General features: G+C 36.0%; 1 protein-coding gene across 1 annotated transcript; it reads right to left on the reverse strand.

Moving 5' to 3' along the window:
• Nucleotides 1-1733: 1733 nt before the first annotated feature.
• LOC144978276 (uncharacterized) lies at nucleotides 1734-15434 on the reverse strand. The gene is made up of 5 exons (XM_078924122.1): nucleotides 15270-15434; nucleotides 13249-14600; nucleotides 4743-5281; nucleotides 3644-3778; nucleotides 1734-3100 (listed from the first exon to the last, which is right to left on the reverse strand). Exons 2-5 carry the CDS (start codon nucleotides 14195-14197, stop codon nucleotides 2681-2683), a joined length of 2043 nt encoding a protein of 680 aa, XP_078780248.1. The 5' UTR covers nucleotides 14198-14600; nucleotides 15270-15434; the 3' UTR covers nucleotides 1734-2680.
• Nucleotides 15435-15783: the final 349 nt, after the last annotated feature.

The raw sequence follows: 15783 nt of genomic DNA on the forward strand, positions 1-15783 counted from the left end.
GAGAAAATTACCAACACAAGCGATATTGACTGTCGACTGTGTTATAGACAATGATGTCCATCGTCGACTGTCAATTCTATATTTAGAACAGTGGCAGTTTCAATGAATAGACCAACACCGAGATTGAAACTCAAAGAAATTGAACAAAAAAAAAAAACAAACAAAAAAAAAACAAAAACAAACAAAAAACAAACAAAAAACAACTAATACAAATAATTACAAAAAAGAGAAATTGTGTTCGGATTAATCACATTATTTCAGTCAATTGCAATGTCAAAAGAATAACTTTTTTGTCTCCACTATACTTTCTAATACTTTTTTGTTGTTTTTGTTTGACGCAAACCCTTCGATTTCGGAGTCTCTTGTACTTGTTCACTCTCACTTCTCAACTCCGTGCTGGTAGATTCAGTTTTATTTTAGTTTTTACACACAAAAATGTGTACTTTCGACGATCTTATAGTTTTTTAAAGCCAGTGTCAATGGCAACAGGACACTTTTTGCCTCTGTCATTCGTAACCGACGTATTTTCTTTCCAAAGTGAAGCGCACTTAATCTAAAAATAGCTGCTATCTTGTTGACGCTATGATGTCACCTAGTAATTAGACCGACTAAATCATGAAGTCTTGCTTCGGCAGATGACTAAAACTTAGTCCGAAGGTGCCGTGATTTTAGTCCCGGACTTGCTCGGTCAGCTCACATGAACTCTAATTTTTTCAAACCGATGTGCGACCCTTATAAACTATGCTGGCCACCATCATTGATTTACCAAATGATGTCATCTATTGGATTCAATTCAGGACTCATTGAAGGTGATTAGTCTTTAGTAATATATCACATGCGATTTCTGCGTCGCTTTGAAAATGGTGAGGCATTGTTAGAAGAAAATGTTATTCCAGACCTTATCCCGATCGGTTATTCGTTTTTCAACAAGACGGGGCAACTTCCTACAGTAGTCACACCATACTGCTAAAAACAAGACGCAAGTTTGGAGATGTTCGATGTCGTGATTGTTGAACGACTTTGTTATTACGGGCAGTGTTTCTTAACCAATAGAGGATTTTTTAAAATGAAAATTGGCCAATATTGAATCAAGGTATTGTTCTTGTCGCTTGTAAATTTTAGAATATTTCTAACTTATGCTTCATATCAAAATGTCATGTTTTTTTCCAGTGTTTTTCCCCTCTCTCTCTCCCTCTGTGTGTAATAAATGATTTTAGCTTTTGTTACGTATATCAATCAAACATATAAATTTAAAAGTATATTTTTGTTCATTATACATTCGATCTTTAGCATTAAACCAACCCGCTGTAGTACCTTTTGACCCTCTCCTTACCAGGGATTTTCAGGATTTTCCCCAAAACTTCACACCCAACAAACAAAAATATATATTTTTATCACTCTGACATAATAGCAGTAAAGTTCTTGTGATACATAATTCCTTTAGCAAAACATGCTCAACAACACACTTTTCATTTTCTTAAATTTTATGATGTACAAGAGAAATCTGAATAAGAAAAATGTTGGTTGTATCGTAACGAATGTGACGATTTTCCTAAAGTGGGTAAGGAGTGGGTTAAGGAGGTATGTCACAAATTACATGGGCTATTCGGGTTTCTGATCATCAAGGAACTAAAAACAGATCTTATATTCTTATTCTTTTTCGTCGTTTTGTCAAATCGACAATGAAGTAGATCTCTAAACACAACATTTTAAAATCAAATACAAAATGAAAGCTCTTGTAATACTCTTTATTTTATATTGATTTTCGACATGTAAGCGACAGGCCTAATTGGTTATCTCCGCTTACCAAGATTAACTGAATAATTAGTAAATGATGATCATCCGTGGTGATGGTGGTGTTTGTGTTGCTGACAGTGATTTTGATGATGATGATGATGATGATGATGATGATGATGATGATGATGATGATGATGATAATGATGGTGATGGTGATGATGATGATGGTGATGGTGATAATGATGATGATGATGATGATGATGATGATGATGATGATAATGATGATGATGATAATGATGCTGATGATGATAATAATGATGATGATTTTGATAATGATGTTGTTGATAATTATACCAATAAAGACTGATAATCATATTCATTTTTTAAAAGAGACAGTTTCCTCCCAATGTGGAGTTTTATTTGATAACTCTCATTGACCATTAATCATAGACATTTATATTTTAAAAATTATTCACTCAAAAAGCATATCATCCAGAAATTACAAACATGTCATAAATTACCAATCACACTTTTATATTGAAGACATAATAATGCATTTATTTGAAAACATTAAGTGTTTTCTCAATAAAACGTAATAGTGTGTATTACAACGGAAATAGTCTCAAACATTTTTCCCACCTAAACATTTTTGCGGTCGTCTCGCTTAAGGAGCAAAGCCTTCATTAATATCCTGACACAACCATATAGATAGAATTAAGTTGACGTCTCTTGACTCTTTGTTATTGCTGGTTCATACCGTTTAGTGAGAAGTACTCATAAACGTGGATGGCAAAAACAATAACAAAGACCTGAGTGACGTCATCTTCGTTCTATCGATTGAATGCGACTCACTATTTACTTTCTTTTTGTGGTAGTCGCTTTCTATTGTGAAGTAATTTTTAGCTAGTGTCAGTCTATGAGTTTACAAAGGATTCAGCATCCCTTATTTGTTTGGTTTGGGTGACGATCGGTTTCTTAGTGCTTCAAAACTGTCAATGTTTCGATTGAATGGGCACAAAGGGGTCTGAGATCCAAGGGAAGTAAGCCCGGAAATTCCGTCCGTCTGAAAGCATTCTTTCGGTTGTCCCCCTCGACTGATTCCAAGAACGGGTGATGGCGGCGGTGGCGGATAGAGTAATGGGGAGTAATAGGGAAATAAGTACGGAGATGGGAGGCCCATGAGGGTGGGGGTTGCTGGGAAGATGGGGAAGGGAAAGGAGGTAGGGTTGAGTCTGGGTAAGGGAGTAAGGGAAGGGTTGTGGTGAATAGGGGATGGGGTGTTGGGAGGAATTGCTATGCGTTCGATCTCAAGATTCCCCGGAAAGGCCATGCTGCCATCTTGCCGACTTTCGCTGATGGTTTTCTGTAGAGGTAAAGTCATTGAAATTTTTATTTTTTAAATTTATTTGTTTTTTTTTTTTGTTTTTTTTTTTTTTTTTTTTGTTTGAGTTTTTTTCAGTTTGAGAAGGCAAGACATATGAAATATGAAGTTTGACAATCGTCAAAAGTGTCAGTATTTTCTTCTTGTGGTTGTTGTTGTTGTTGTTGTTGTTGTTGTTATTGTTGTTGTTCTTCTTGGTATTGTTGTTATAACTGCATTGTCGTTATTGGCATTGCTGCTGTACCTTTAACATAATATATGTTTTGTTTCTCTGTTTATTTTTGATGTTCTGGTTATTCATTTTGTTGATATCTTGTGATGTTACTGATGTTGTTGTCAATGATGATGTTGTTGTCAATGATGATGATGATGATGATGATGATGACGACGACAACGACAACGACGACGACAATGATGATGACGACGACGAAGACGACGACGACGATGATGATGATGATGATGATGATGATGATGATGATGATGATGATGATAAATAATGATGATGATGGTGATCAATCCACTTACTTGCTGCTCCACGTCCTGCCTATGCGAACCTTTCGGTGCTGGCACATAAGACACCTCCGTCAAGTCTTGGAGACCACCAAAATTCCTCAGTCTGGAGTGTTTCCTCCACTTGGCACGTCGGTTTTGAAACCAGATCTGACTCAAAGAAACAACACAAAGTAACACAATTTATGACACATATTCATTAAAAAAAATATAATGAAGAAGCAATGCTTGAGATTAACTATTTTCTTTTTTATTTCTGACCAGTCGTGTTAGATTGTATTATGTGGGAGTGAGGAAGATACTTAAAATTGAACAGGAAACTTGGTTGAAATTTATAATTTTTATGGAAGCTAATTAAATATGATTTATTAAACTAAAAAAAAAAACTCGATAAGTCATTTTTTTTCATGATGACTTTAATTTTTAAAATTTTTCTTCCCTATCCGACGTGTACATTTATGCAGGTCTGACAACCAAACGCTATATTGGGCCTAGTTTAATATTGTTGTAATGGACAATATTTTGCGCCATTTTAACACATTTCCATTGCAACGATAAGCCCATATTAGCAATTAATAATATATATAGACAACAATTGTTGATACTTTGCGAGAGGTGAAGACTTAAAAATCGTCCGCATTAAAAAAAACCCCAATATATTAACGCTTTGGGACGGTGGGTCACAAAATATGACGTTCTATCCAGGCGGCGAATTCGATGCTTTAGGGCTAACACACACCAGAGACTGACTCCGACGACCCGGCACTGCCGTCCTCTTCTGGATAAAGACGTCTGGCACGAACAAAATACTAAGAATAAAGAGAAGAGTCGCTAGACCTACCTATACCAAGCTCGAAAAAAAAAAAAAAACGACAGAGGACGTAGGTCTAGCGGCTCTTCTCTTTAATCTTAGTATTTATTTGTCCGTGCCCGACGTCTTTATCCGGAAGATGGCAGAGGACGGCAGTGTCGGTCGTCGGAGTCAGTCTCCGGTGTGGTTTACTTATTCGTGCACAGTCGCGAACCCGCCCGGTAGCCTCCTCACAATACAATGCTCAACCAGACATTCTGCGGTTTGGGGATTTTAAAATATTTTTTTTACAATGATGTATACCTGGACTCTTTCTTGATTCAAACCAATGGTGGAAACAAGATTGTCTCTCGTGTTGACATCGGGGTAATGGGTCACGGCAAACACTTCCTCTAACGCCTGAAGTTGGTCGGCGGTGAAGGTCGTTCGGATACGCCTCTTCCGCTGATGGCATGGCGGGGATGTGGGCGTGGTCGGAGAGTCAACTTCTGGGTCTCGAAGAGAGGAAGGAATTGGTAATCTTGTGTAAGGTATTGGTGATAATGAAAATGACGATGACGCTGATGATGATAATGATGACGATGATGCTGACGCTGGGACAGACAAAATATTATCACGACCCGTCTGCTCGTCGATAATTTTTGAATTATTCATCCTCTTTATTGAGTTTTCTTGGGAGTTCGAGTCGTCCATAATTTCTCTTTTCCAAATTATCGGGGTGCTGTGCAGTAGAGGAATTTCATTGTTATACTTGTTTTGTGATAAATGTTGCTGCTCCTTTAAGTCGTCTTCTGACACACACACTTCTACTTTCATTTTATCTTGTATGACCTGACTTTGACCTAAAGAAAGGGGAATACATGAGCAAAAAAATAAGTCATTTGTGGTAAGAGAAGTAGAGTTCATATGGTTTATCCGTGTTAAATAAAAAATACGATATCCAGGGAAATCATAGGTAAATAAAAGATACATTTGCAAATTCATGTAACCCAAAATGTGGTTTTACCACTCTTGATTTGCCTATCTGTGCTTTAAAAAAAAAGAAAAAACACCTAGCCACTTTTTGAGACACAACTTATGTTTCATGTGGCGAAATTAGCCTTTAGATAATAAAATAATTTTGTTTTGTTAATTGACGAACCTCGAGTCAATCAGACACTCTACAAAGACTTGGAATTCCGCAGGGAAGAGTTGAAAAATCCTGTTTGATACAGTGAATGCTCACACAAAAGCATGATCACATTGAAAAAGGAAGTTTACTTGAAACCATAGACAACCCCCCCCCCCCCCCCCAACCCCCGCCGGTACAACTCCGATTTAGCTCCAAGTGACTCTTTCCTTTTCTTAAGACTTGAGAGACATCTCAAGGGGGAAATTTTTGGCAGTGATGTCGAGGTACATGCAGAGGTGACTCGATGATGTCGAAGTTTGCCATGTGAATTCTTCTTCGACGCTATTCAGTAACTGATGCGTCGTTGGTAGCTCTCTGTGGATTGGAACGGAAAAGACATAAACTAAGCTTTGTTTTTATACCTTTTTCAAAATCGTATCTATTATAGTTTTGAATGTACGAGTGCGGCAACAAGACTTTTCAGTCTACCCTTTTAAATTGCAAAGCACTCTTTATCAGTTTATGACAATACTACCCCATAGACTCTATATTCTTTTTCACGTCCTTACTTAAAAGTAATAAATCGAGGAAAATAAAAAAAAAGTGAAAAAAAATAAATGCTTTGACAGATCTTTGTACCTCAAGAGATCATGAAACAACCTAATATAAATAAAAATTATAGGCCGCCTGCGAATTGTAAATTTTGTTTTAAGGTGCTGTAAATTGTGGGGAGTCGGCAAATTATAACCAATAAACGTAGCTCTTGTAAATGGTAAAACAATTAAAAACAATTCCATAACAATACGGAAATCCCGAGGCGCTTCCTGTTATAATATTATTGTGAGGCGAGGACTGGAGGGGTGAAAGGAAGGGGGAGAGGGGGGGGGGGGGGGGGGGGGGTGGAGGAAAAGGTATCAAACATGTCTAAGTATGTGTATGTTTCTTTTTTCTGATGACATTAGATTTCCTGTACAAATACAACACTTATGACCCTACACGTCATGTCAGTATAAAGTTGGGTGCACAAGATAGGCTACTATACTGAAAATATTAACTTTAAGGTTAAAACTATGCAATATTACTTGAATTAATATGCTCCATCGAAAAGAATCAATGTAATTTATAAATCTACCCCGGTCTTAAATATCATTACTCTTAATTGTTTTTACTTTAACGTGTTATCTTTTTATGTAATCCCGACATATTACCAAAATGAAGCGGGTGGAAAAGTGTGGGGGGGGGGGGGGGTGACCCATTTGTGACTCATTGTTTGAAAACAACATCCTATCTTGATGAACTAGGTTCAGGAAATTGAATTTATAGATGCAAATAAACAAAACTTGGAGTAATTTCTCGAGAGCAGGGTGCAAAACTATCGTGAGTCGAGTTTCGATAGTTTTGCACTGAGAGATATGTTGTGCGTTGAAATACCGCACACCTTGGGTCAAATCGACATTCCTATGGCATTAAAAGCAAAAAAGTTATTCAAAGTTGAAGAAATATCTTAACTTGACTTAAGATTGTCTAACAACCACTTTTTACTTTTCCCTTCAAATGTATGTATCGTAAGTCCGAGTTACAACAGTCACTGTGTCAAATATGTGTCAAACTGTTAAACATCAAATTGTTTGTTTGTTTGTTTGTTTGTTATAGGGTGTAAACGACGCTTTGGATCACCATATAAGCACCCGTTGCTCCCTTCTCGATGTTCATTTCAACCCGGAGAAAGCAATCAAAATCATAGTTTTTATTTGTACAAAATATCAGTACTAAAATATTTGATTATATATGCATAGCTTTTATATTAACATTCTATTCTGTAATTTCTGCAGTAATTCATATCCCCGTAAAACATTTAAAATCTTCAACGGATTAAATGACTGGGACTTAAACCTTGACCATTTCAAAGACCATACCAACAGGTGATCTCTCATTATATTGGTGCTTTGATACTGTCAATGACATTCGGTCATTTTGGCGAGGAAAAAAAGAACCATTGCCCATTCTGATAATTTGTTAAGTGTTCTATTTGTCTCTAACTGTTGTCCACGCTTAGTTTGCTTCAATAGCTCACAAAAACGTTATCAATACGTAATAAACTATGTATCACTCACGATTGAGTTAATTGTTTTAAAATCTCAAATAAAAATGGAAGACAGTTGACGCTCCAATAAGGAACTCCCTCTTTCTGATTGAATGATTTAAAAAGAATGAGTCCTTTGACGTGGAAAGGTAAGTTGTTCACACATGCTCAGACAAAAATAGGAAGGGTTCTTTGCTAACTAAACTTGTGAAAGTTTTTGAAGATTTCAAATTTCCAAATTGTGTGTTTAAATTCCTTTTTGAGGTCAATGAATATTGCTATCATGTGCACGCAAAGATATCGCGATTTAAAGTCCTCAGAAGAACAAGGTTAATCAATGAGTCTTTCCTAAAGCCGTACTTGAAGTCTGACAGTCCCTGTGTTCCAAATAGAACTTAAATGGCAGACGCTTGTTGACCATCTTGTCCATTAGATTGCATAAGCAGATGGAGATGGACGGTATTTAAAGATTCAGAGTGGACTTCTTTTGGAATTGGAATCGATTACAATAATCAGATTCTATCTCAGTCAAAAAGTCCACATTATCAATTTAACAATAGATAACCATAAGGGCAATCAGACATTTTGTGGAAGATTGCCATAATTTTTTAAAATCCAATGCTATTGGGTTATGCAACCTCATACTATGTAGTCGTCTGCAAGTAGTTTGGTTTCTTGCTGTCATGATATATCTGGAGGAGGAGCAGAACCAGATCGTATAAATCAGAACCAGATCTATACAATCAGATTCCTCTGATCTCATGCGACAGTTATGAGACTCCTTTTCGGGAGTTTGGGCGACATATCTGATTTAGCAATACCACCATGTACTTTACCATGGTAGAAAAGGAAGCCCACCCTTGATGTGGATATCTGATAAGGTCCTTCTGACCTTCTTTATTTTTTCTTGAGTCCCTGAGAACTCCTTGAAGCACAATGACCCATCCGAGGATCAACTACAGACGAATAAGAAGAAGAAGAAGAAGAAGAAGAAGAAGAAGAAGAAGAAGAAGAAGAAGAAGAAGAAGAAGAAGAAGAAGAGAAGAGAAGAAGAAGAAGAAGAAGAAGAGGAGGGAAGAAGAAGAAGAAGAGAGAGAAGAAGAAGAAGAAGGAAGAAGAGAAGAAGAGAAGAGAGAAGAAGAAGAGAAGAGAAGAAGAAGAAGAGAAGAGAAGAGAAGAAGAAGAAGAAGAAGAAGAAGAAGAAGAAGAAGAAGAAGAAGAAGAAGAAGAAGAAGAAGAAGAAGAAGAAGAAGAAGAAGAAGAAGAAGAAGGATATATAAATTGTTAATAAACATTCTTTTATAATCAAATAAAATTATCAAAATATAAGTTAGAAAAAATAGATTAGAAAAAGTAATAAAAACAAATTTTATTGAGGAAAAAAAAAATTATTCCCTATTGGGATTTGACTCAGGACATTCCAATTCAGAGTCAATCAGCTTAACCACTATGCTGCAGATCCTCTTGATTTGTGGAAAATTAAATCATGTCTATTGAGAAAATTTTTAAAAACATTTTAATGCCACTTCTATCTGGTTATTCTAAATGTCAGTTGCACATTAGCAGAATTAAAAGACATACAGATGTTTTCCATTTCATCAGAGATCCCCTCTGTTTTAATTAACTCTATTTTTACCAAAATACAAGAGCATATGTTTTGTTAGGTGTCACTCTGTTAGAGCGATTTCTAGTACTATGTTAGGAGTCGCTCTATTAGAGCGATATCTAGTGACTTCGAAGATTATTTATTTTGATAGAAAACATTGTTTTTTTCTTCAGATTAATAATGCAATTTATTAACCTTTCTTAGTAGTGCGGCTTACAGTCTCTCAGTCACGTGTACCTATTATTCACCTAACCTCGCCTCAGATTCTCCGACCCCACAGTGGAAAGAAGAAAATCCATTATTCCTTCATGGAACTACCATCCCCATACCTGAAAATATCGAACTACAAAATAATTTGAGTTGCATCCGGCCCATTGATTACGATTGAAATCGCTTACTTCTTGGTACAAGGCTCGAGACATCATGGCACTGAACCCCCGACAACGGCATCTTACTGCAGTCAACGCTGGTAATTGTAATTATAGATAATTCGTAGTTGACGTCACTCAGGTCTTTGTTATTGTTTTTTTTTTTTGTTTGTTTTTGCCATCCGTGTTTGTGAGTAATTCTCACCAAACTGTATTAAACTGACTATAAACGATCAAGGTTACACAAAGTTTTGTGTGTTGGTTCGTTATAATTCCGGATGACAATGTTGTGAGCTCCTTAGCCAAGCGCATATCATCTATTGCTGCTTACCGGCACTGTCCATTTAAGCGGCTTCGACTGTATACTATCATATAATTTGCAGTGATGAAAAAGTTCCAGAGAAGTGAATTTAAAGTGAAATAGGTTAGAATTACAAGACAATGTGGACTTGTGGTTTGACACTCACCTTCCGACCCGAATGTCCAGGGCTCAAGTACCGCTCTCAGCGGCGCATTGTTGGATTCTAGAAAAAGATGCTCTCACTGTGATCAGGAGTAGAATAAGTACCTGGCCGTTGTCTCCGTCGAAATAAAAAGTGTAATATGGCTTTACAGGCGTCATGCCTCATCCTACATGTTAACCGTTCCTCCCATTGTGGAGCACTTTGAGGACATTTAGTGGATAATGCTCTCTATAGATAGTATGCTTAATTAACATGCAAAGTTGATACAGAACTGTTTATCATACTTTAATCAAAACAGTTATGACTTCTATAAAGCGATGGCAAAAAACAATAACAAAGACCTGAGTGACGTCACCTTCGAACTATCTATAGATGCTCAAGTTATTTAAAGACAAATAGTTTATAGAACTTTATTCATTCTTCTCAATAAAACATTTGATTTCTATAAATTTTCATAATTTAGACCTCAGAGTCAGTTTTAGTAGTTCGTTAATCCCGGCATAATATTGAGATGGTGGGTCACATTTAACTAAACATGTAGTGTTCATGGAAACACAGGTGAGAAGCCTCTCTCTCTCTCTCTCTCTCTCTCTCTCTCTCTCTCCCTCTCTTTCTTTATATTTTTCTTCCTCTCTCTATTTCTCGCTCTCTCTCTCTCTCTCTCTCTCTCTCTCTCTCTCTCTCTCTCACTCTCTCTCTCTCTTTTTCTTCTATATTATATTATCTATATTTATATTTTTATATATATATATTATCCTCTCTCTCTCTCTCTTTCTCCCTCCACCTTCTCTCTCTCTCTCTCTCTCTCTTCTCCCCTCTCTCTCTCTCTCTCTCTCTCTCTCTCTCGTTCTACCTATTTCGTTCTATTTGAGTGCATTTGTGGTTGTATGTGTGGGTGTGTATGTGTGTGTATGTGTGTCTGTGTGTATATCCAGCTAAAGTTTGGAGTCCATTTGATTTAGTGTGGTAATCACTGCGATAACAAGTGCAATTCGAGTCGTCTTTGTAGCCTACAAGTCCACTTTGCTTCAAAAGGGATCACGAATCCTTTCCCTAGAAACCACTTCACGTTCTCCAGGCAATGCTAAATTAAAGGAAATCGAAAGGGATTGAATAGAGATTTATGTGTTTTATTTAGTTATCAACTCAAAGTCGTGTGTATCCGATAATTTCTAAACGGAATTATTGTTGTTTAAACATGAGTTTTATAAAGCGCAATATCCAATAAACGTGCTCAAAGCGCTTTACAATTAAATGGTCTCTAATCAACAGCAACACGTACCAAGTGCGGCTATATCTAAGTGGTATGACGCCCGCTTTCAGGATCGGAAGGTCCTGGGTTCGAGCCTCGCGCGGCGCATGGTGGAGTCCTTGGAGAAGACTCTTTACTCACATTCTCTCACCGTACTCAGGTCTAAAATGAGTACTTGGCCGTTAGCAGCGTTGTCTCTGTCCGAAAAAAATGCAACATCGCTTAAAAGGCGTCATGTCCCGTCCTACATGTTAAATGTTGCTTTTGGCCAGGGACCCATTGTAAAGCGTTTTGAGCACGTTTAGTGGATATTGCGCTATGGTATATTATAGAAGCTCAAGTTAAATTTTTAATTATTTTTTTTTACCAAGGCGAAATTACAATTTCATTTTCTGACAGAGACAACGCTGTTAACGGCTGTGTACTCATTTTACACTTGAGTAAAGTGAGAGAATGTGGGTAAAGAGCCTTTTCCAAGTACTGAACTTTGCGCCGAGTGAGTGTCATACCAGAAGACCACGTAGCCACACTTGTATGACACTTTTCTTCGGACCAGTTAAACCCCAGATTTGAGTCCCGTTATGGGTCAAACATTCCTAAAATTAGTAAACATCTGCTTCATTCACGACCACAAATTGCACAAAATCTTCAGCAGAAACACAATAAAGATCAGCTATACATGCATGAGCAACATTGAAAACATAATCAAAGCACACAACAAACGCACACTCAATACCGATAACCAACAAAAGAACACACCGAAAAAAAAAAAAAACCCAATGCAACTGTAGTAAAGTTGAGTCCTTGGAAAAGGCTCTTTAATTTTACTCACATTCTATCACCACAGTTAGCTGTAAAAGTAAAATTAGTATCTGGTCTCTAACAGCTTTTTTACAGCGCAGTGTGCTTTAGAAGGATCCGCCTTTGCCAAAAGCAATACGGAACTTGTAAGACGAAACATGGCGCCTCTTAGGCGATATAACATTTTTTTTCCCGACATAGAAAACGCTGTTAAAGACCAGGTACTCATTTTACACCGAAGTACGCAGAGTGAATGTGAGTAAAGATCATTTTTATATCGGAAAAATTGTAATTGGGCATTACAGGAGCCATGTGTTGCTGACTTATGACAACTGTAAAGCGCTTTGAGCACATCTATGGGATAGTGTGCTATTTAAAATCTCAGGCAGTTTTTTCCTTTCTTTAACTCTCTCTCTCTCTCTCTCTCTCTCTCTCTCTCTCTCTCTCTCTCTCTCTCTCTCTTTCTTTCTTGTTCTCCCCCCGGCCCCCCTCCTCTCCTTCCTCACACACACATACATACACACACATACACACACACATACACACACACACACACACACTCTCTCTCTCTCTCTCTCTCTCTTTCTCTCTCTCTTTTCTTCTTCTTCTCCCCCCCCCCCCCCTCACCCTGTTCCAGTTTATGTGGCAAAAAAAAAATAAAAAGAAAAAAAAGAAGAAAAAATATTATAAATAAAAATAACAACAATTGATGTCACGGCGATCTGTCACATGAGCTAGATTTAGCTGTTATAAATCACAAATCATATATTGATGTAGTGTGTGTAATAGTAGTAGATATAGTGTACAGAGTCAGCAGTAATAGTAGTAGTAGTAGTTGTAGTAAGTAGTAGTAGTATAGTAGTAGTAGTAGTAGAGTAGTAGTAGTAGTATAGTAGTAGTAGTAGTAGTAGTAGTAGTAGTAGTAGTAGTAGTAGTAGTAGTAGTGTAGTAGTAGTAGTAGTAGTAGTAGTAAGTAGTAGTAGTAGTAGTAGTAGTAGTAGTATAGTAGAGTAGTAATAGTAGTAGTAGTAGTAGTAGTAGTAGTAGTAGTAGTAGTAGTAGTAGTAGTAGTAGTAGTAGTAATAAAGGTGGTAGTAATTAAGATGGTAATAATAAAAGCATACCTAAACTGGCGCTTGCATCTATTGAGATTCCACTGTCAAACTCATCTTTATTCTCGTTACCATTGTAAACCATGTTATTATCTCTGTCGTTATTCTCATTAGAAAGCACATCGTACTTGATACTCTCATCTTCTGATTTGATGTCGACAGAAATATCATCAACGTTATCATCACTTGTTGATACATTTCTGATTTTGATGTCGACAGAAATATCATCAACGTTATCATCACTTGTTGATAAATGTGATTCGTTTACATTATCGTCTTTATTATCATTATAAGAATCATCATCCTCATTTTTTCTTTTGTTATCACCAATCATAATATGTTCATTTTCAGAGGCTAATGATACTGAGGTCCTTTCACTGAGAAGTTTTGGCTTTTTCCGTGGAGTCGAAGAGTGAGTTGAACTTATTTCAGCTTCTTGCACGGATGTATTGACTATGAGGTCTTTCGTGTAAACTGAAATCGTTTTAGGATTATTGATGTCGTCTATGATAGGATATTGACTGATTGACTTAGGCAATTTTGGAAGGTGTAGAATATTGTCAATAGAATGTTTCATAGTTTCTGTAGAATTATGGACCGCGATCTTGCCCATGTTATAATTTGTATTGCTGGACATATTCACATGTTGGTCTTTGGAATTGTGGTCTTCACGAGGAAATTGGTGCTGTTTTTGTTGACGATGCATGATTGAACTTTGATGCGTTTGTTGGAGATGATGACCTTCGCCTCTTCGATGTTGGTTAGGTTGGTATTTCCTGCTAGAATGATTTTTCTGTACTTTTTCATTTCGTATTGACTGTCCTTTTTGTTTTCTTTGTGTGTTCTTTTGTGGACTCTCCTGTGAACTATTGGAATCAATCACTGTAGCAAATTTTGTATCAATATCAATATTTTTAGTGCTTTCATTATTTACCAGTGCAACTTGTCCCATCTTCTTCATGTTTATTGTGCCAACGACGTATCTCTAGGTAAATTTATTATATCCTTAACAAGTAACACAATAATAGTTCTTTTATTTAATGGTTGTACAAAATTCTGATATAAATAATATCAATTACCCTACTTGATATTGGTTTTTTTTTCCTAATTGTTTCATTCGTTTAAAGAAAAAAATATATATTTAGCTTAAAATCTTATACTTTCATTGTCAACATCTTGGTTAAATATGATAATTTGTTATTAATTTTGGAACTATTTTGTTGTCTGTTTTTTTTTCCTTCTTTTTTTTTTTGGCTTATAATTACATCGGTGTTGTTGATATTGTTGTGTGTTGAGTTGTGTGATACGGTTGAGTCTTCTGGTCAGTACGATTTCTTTATGGTTGTTTCACAAACAAATTTTTGCTGAAATTGAAAACAACAAATTATCATATTATTGCAATATATATCAAAGGAGCATGTTGCTCGATTTTATGATATGTGACCAATCGTCTAAGAAGAGTATTATTTTGGGATGAACCTGAAAATTCTAATACAAGCTTGACGTACAAAAGTCAATTTTTTTTGTCCGTTTAGATCATTCTAATGTAACGCCATATTGGGACGGTAGCTCACTTATAAGTTAAATTACACAATATATTTATTGATGAATCGTTTTAAAGAATGGTTGACATAGAGATTGACAAAGATGGGCGGAGATAGAATTTAATATAATAAAATGGTATCATAACGATGGTGATGATGATGATGATGATGATGATGATGATGATGATGATGATGATGATGATGATGATGATGATGATAATAATAATAATGATGACAATAATTATAATAATAATAATGATGATAATAATGATAATAATAATAATAATAATAATAATAATAATAATAATAATAATAATAATAATAATAATAATAATAATAATAATAATAATGATAATAATAATGATGATGATAATGATAATAATAATAATAATAATAATAATAATAATAATAATAATAATAATAATAATAATAATAATAATAATAATAATAATGATGATGATCACGATAATTTGTAAATCTTAAACTTACTTGTGTTGCTATTCTCAGACAAAATATGTATATTATTATGATAACTGATAAAGTAACACAAATTCCATATTCACAAACGTTATAAACTACAAAGCATGGTATCATTATCCTCTCACTGTCCAGTTTTGGTAAGTTGTAATAAAGACCTCTGATTTGAACATGATCACGTTATCAATCATAGATACTTCTCACTCCACCCCCCCCCCCCCCCCCCCCCCCCCTTTCCCTCGTGCGTTGACATTTTACAACCGCCCCGCCCCCTACTTTATACACACACACATACACACACACACACACACGCACACGCACACATACGAACAAGCATACATCAACTTTGTATGGTCTTAACACATAAATAATATAATGCATGTTATGTGAAAGGAAAAGTTGAAAACCTTGATAATACACACCATAAGTGATTTGGTTTAGTAAGAGTGGATTGACTTGGGCGGGGTTGTGAAATAGATTAAAGAGATAGAGAGAGACATAATCTGTGGGCGGGAAGGAAGGTTTG

Source organism: Berghia stephanieae, chromosome 8, assembly GCF_034508935.2.
Source record: "Berghia stephanieae isolate SIO BIC M18660-M18661 chromosome 8, UCSD_Bste_1.3, whole genome shotgun sequence".
In the NCBI taxonomy this organism is placed as follows: domain Eukaryota; kingdom Metazoa; phylum Mollusca; class Gastropoda; order Nudibranchia; family Aeolidiidae; genus Berghia; species Berghia stephanieae.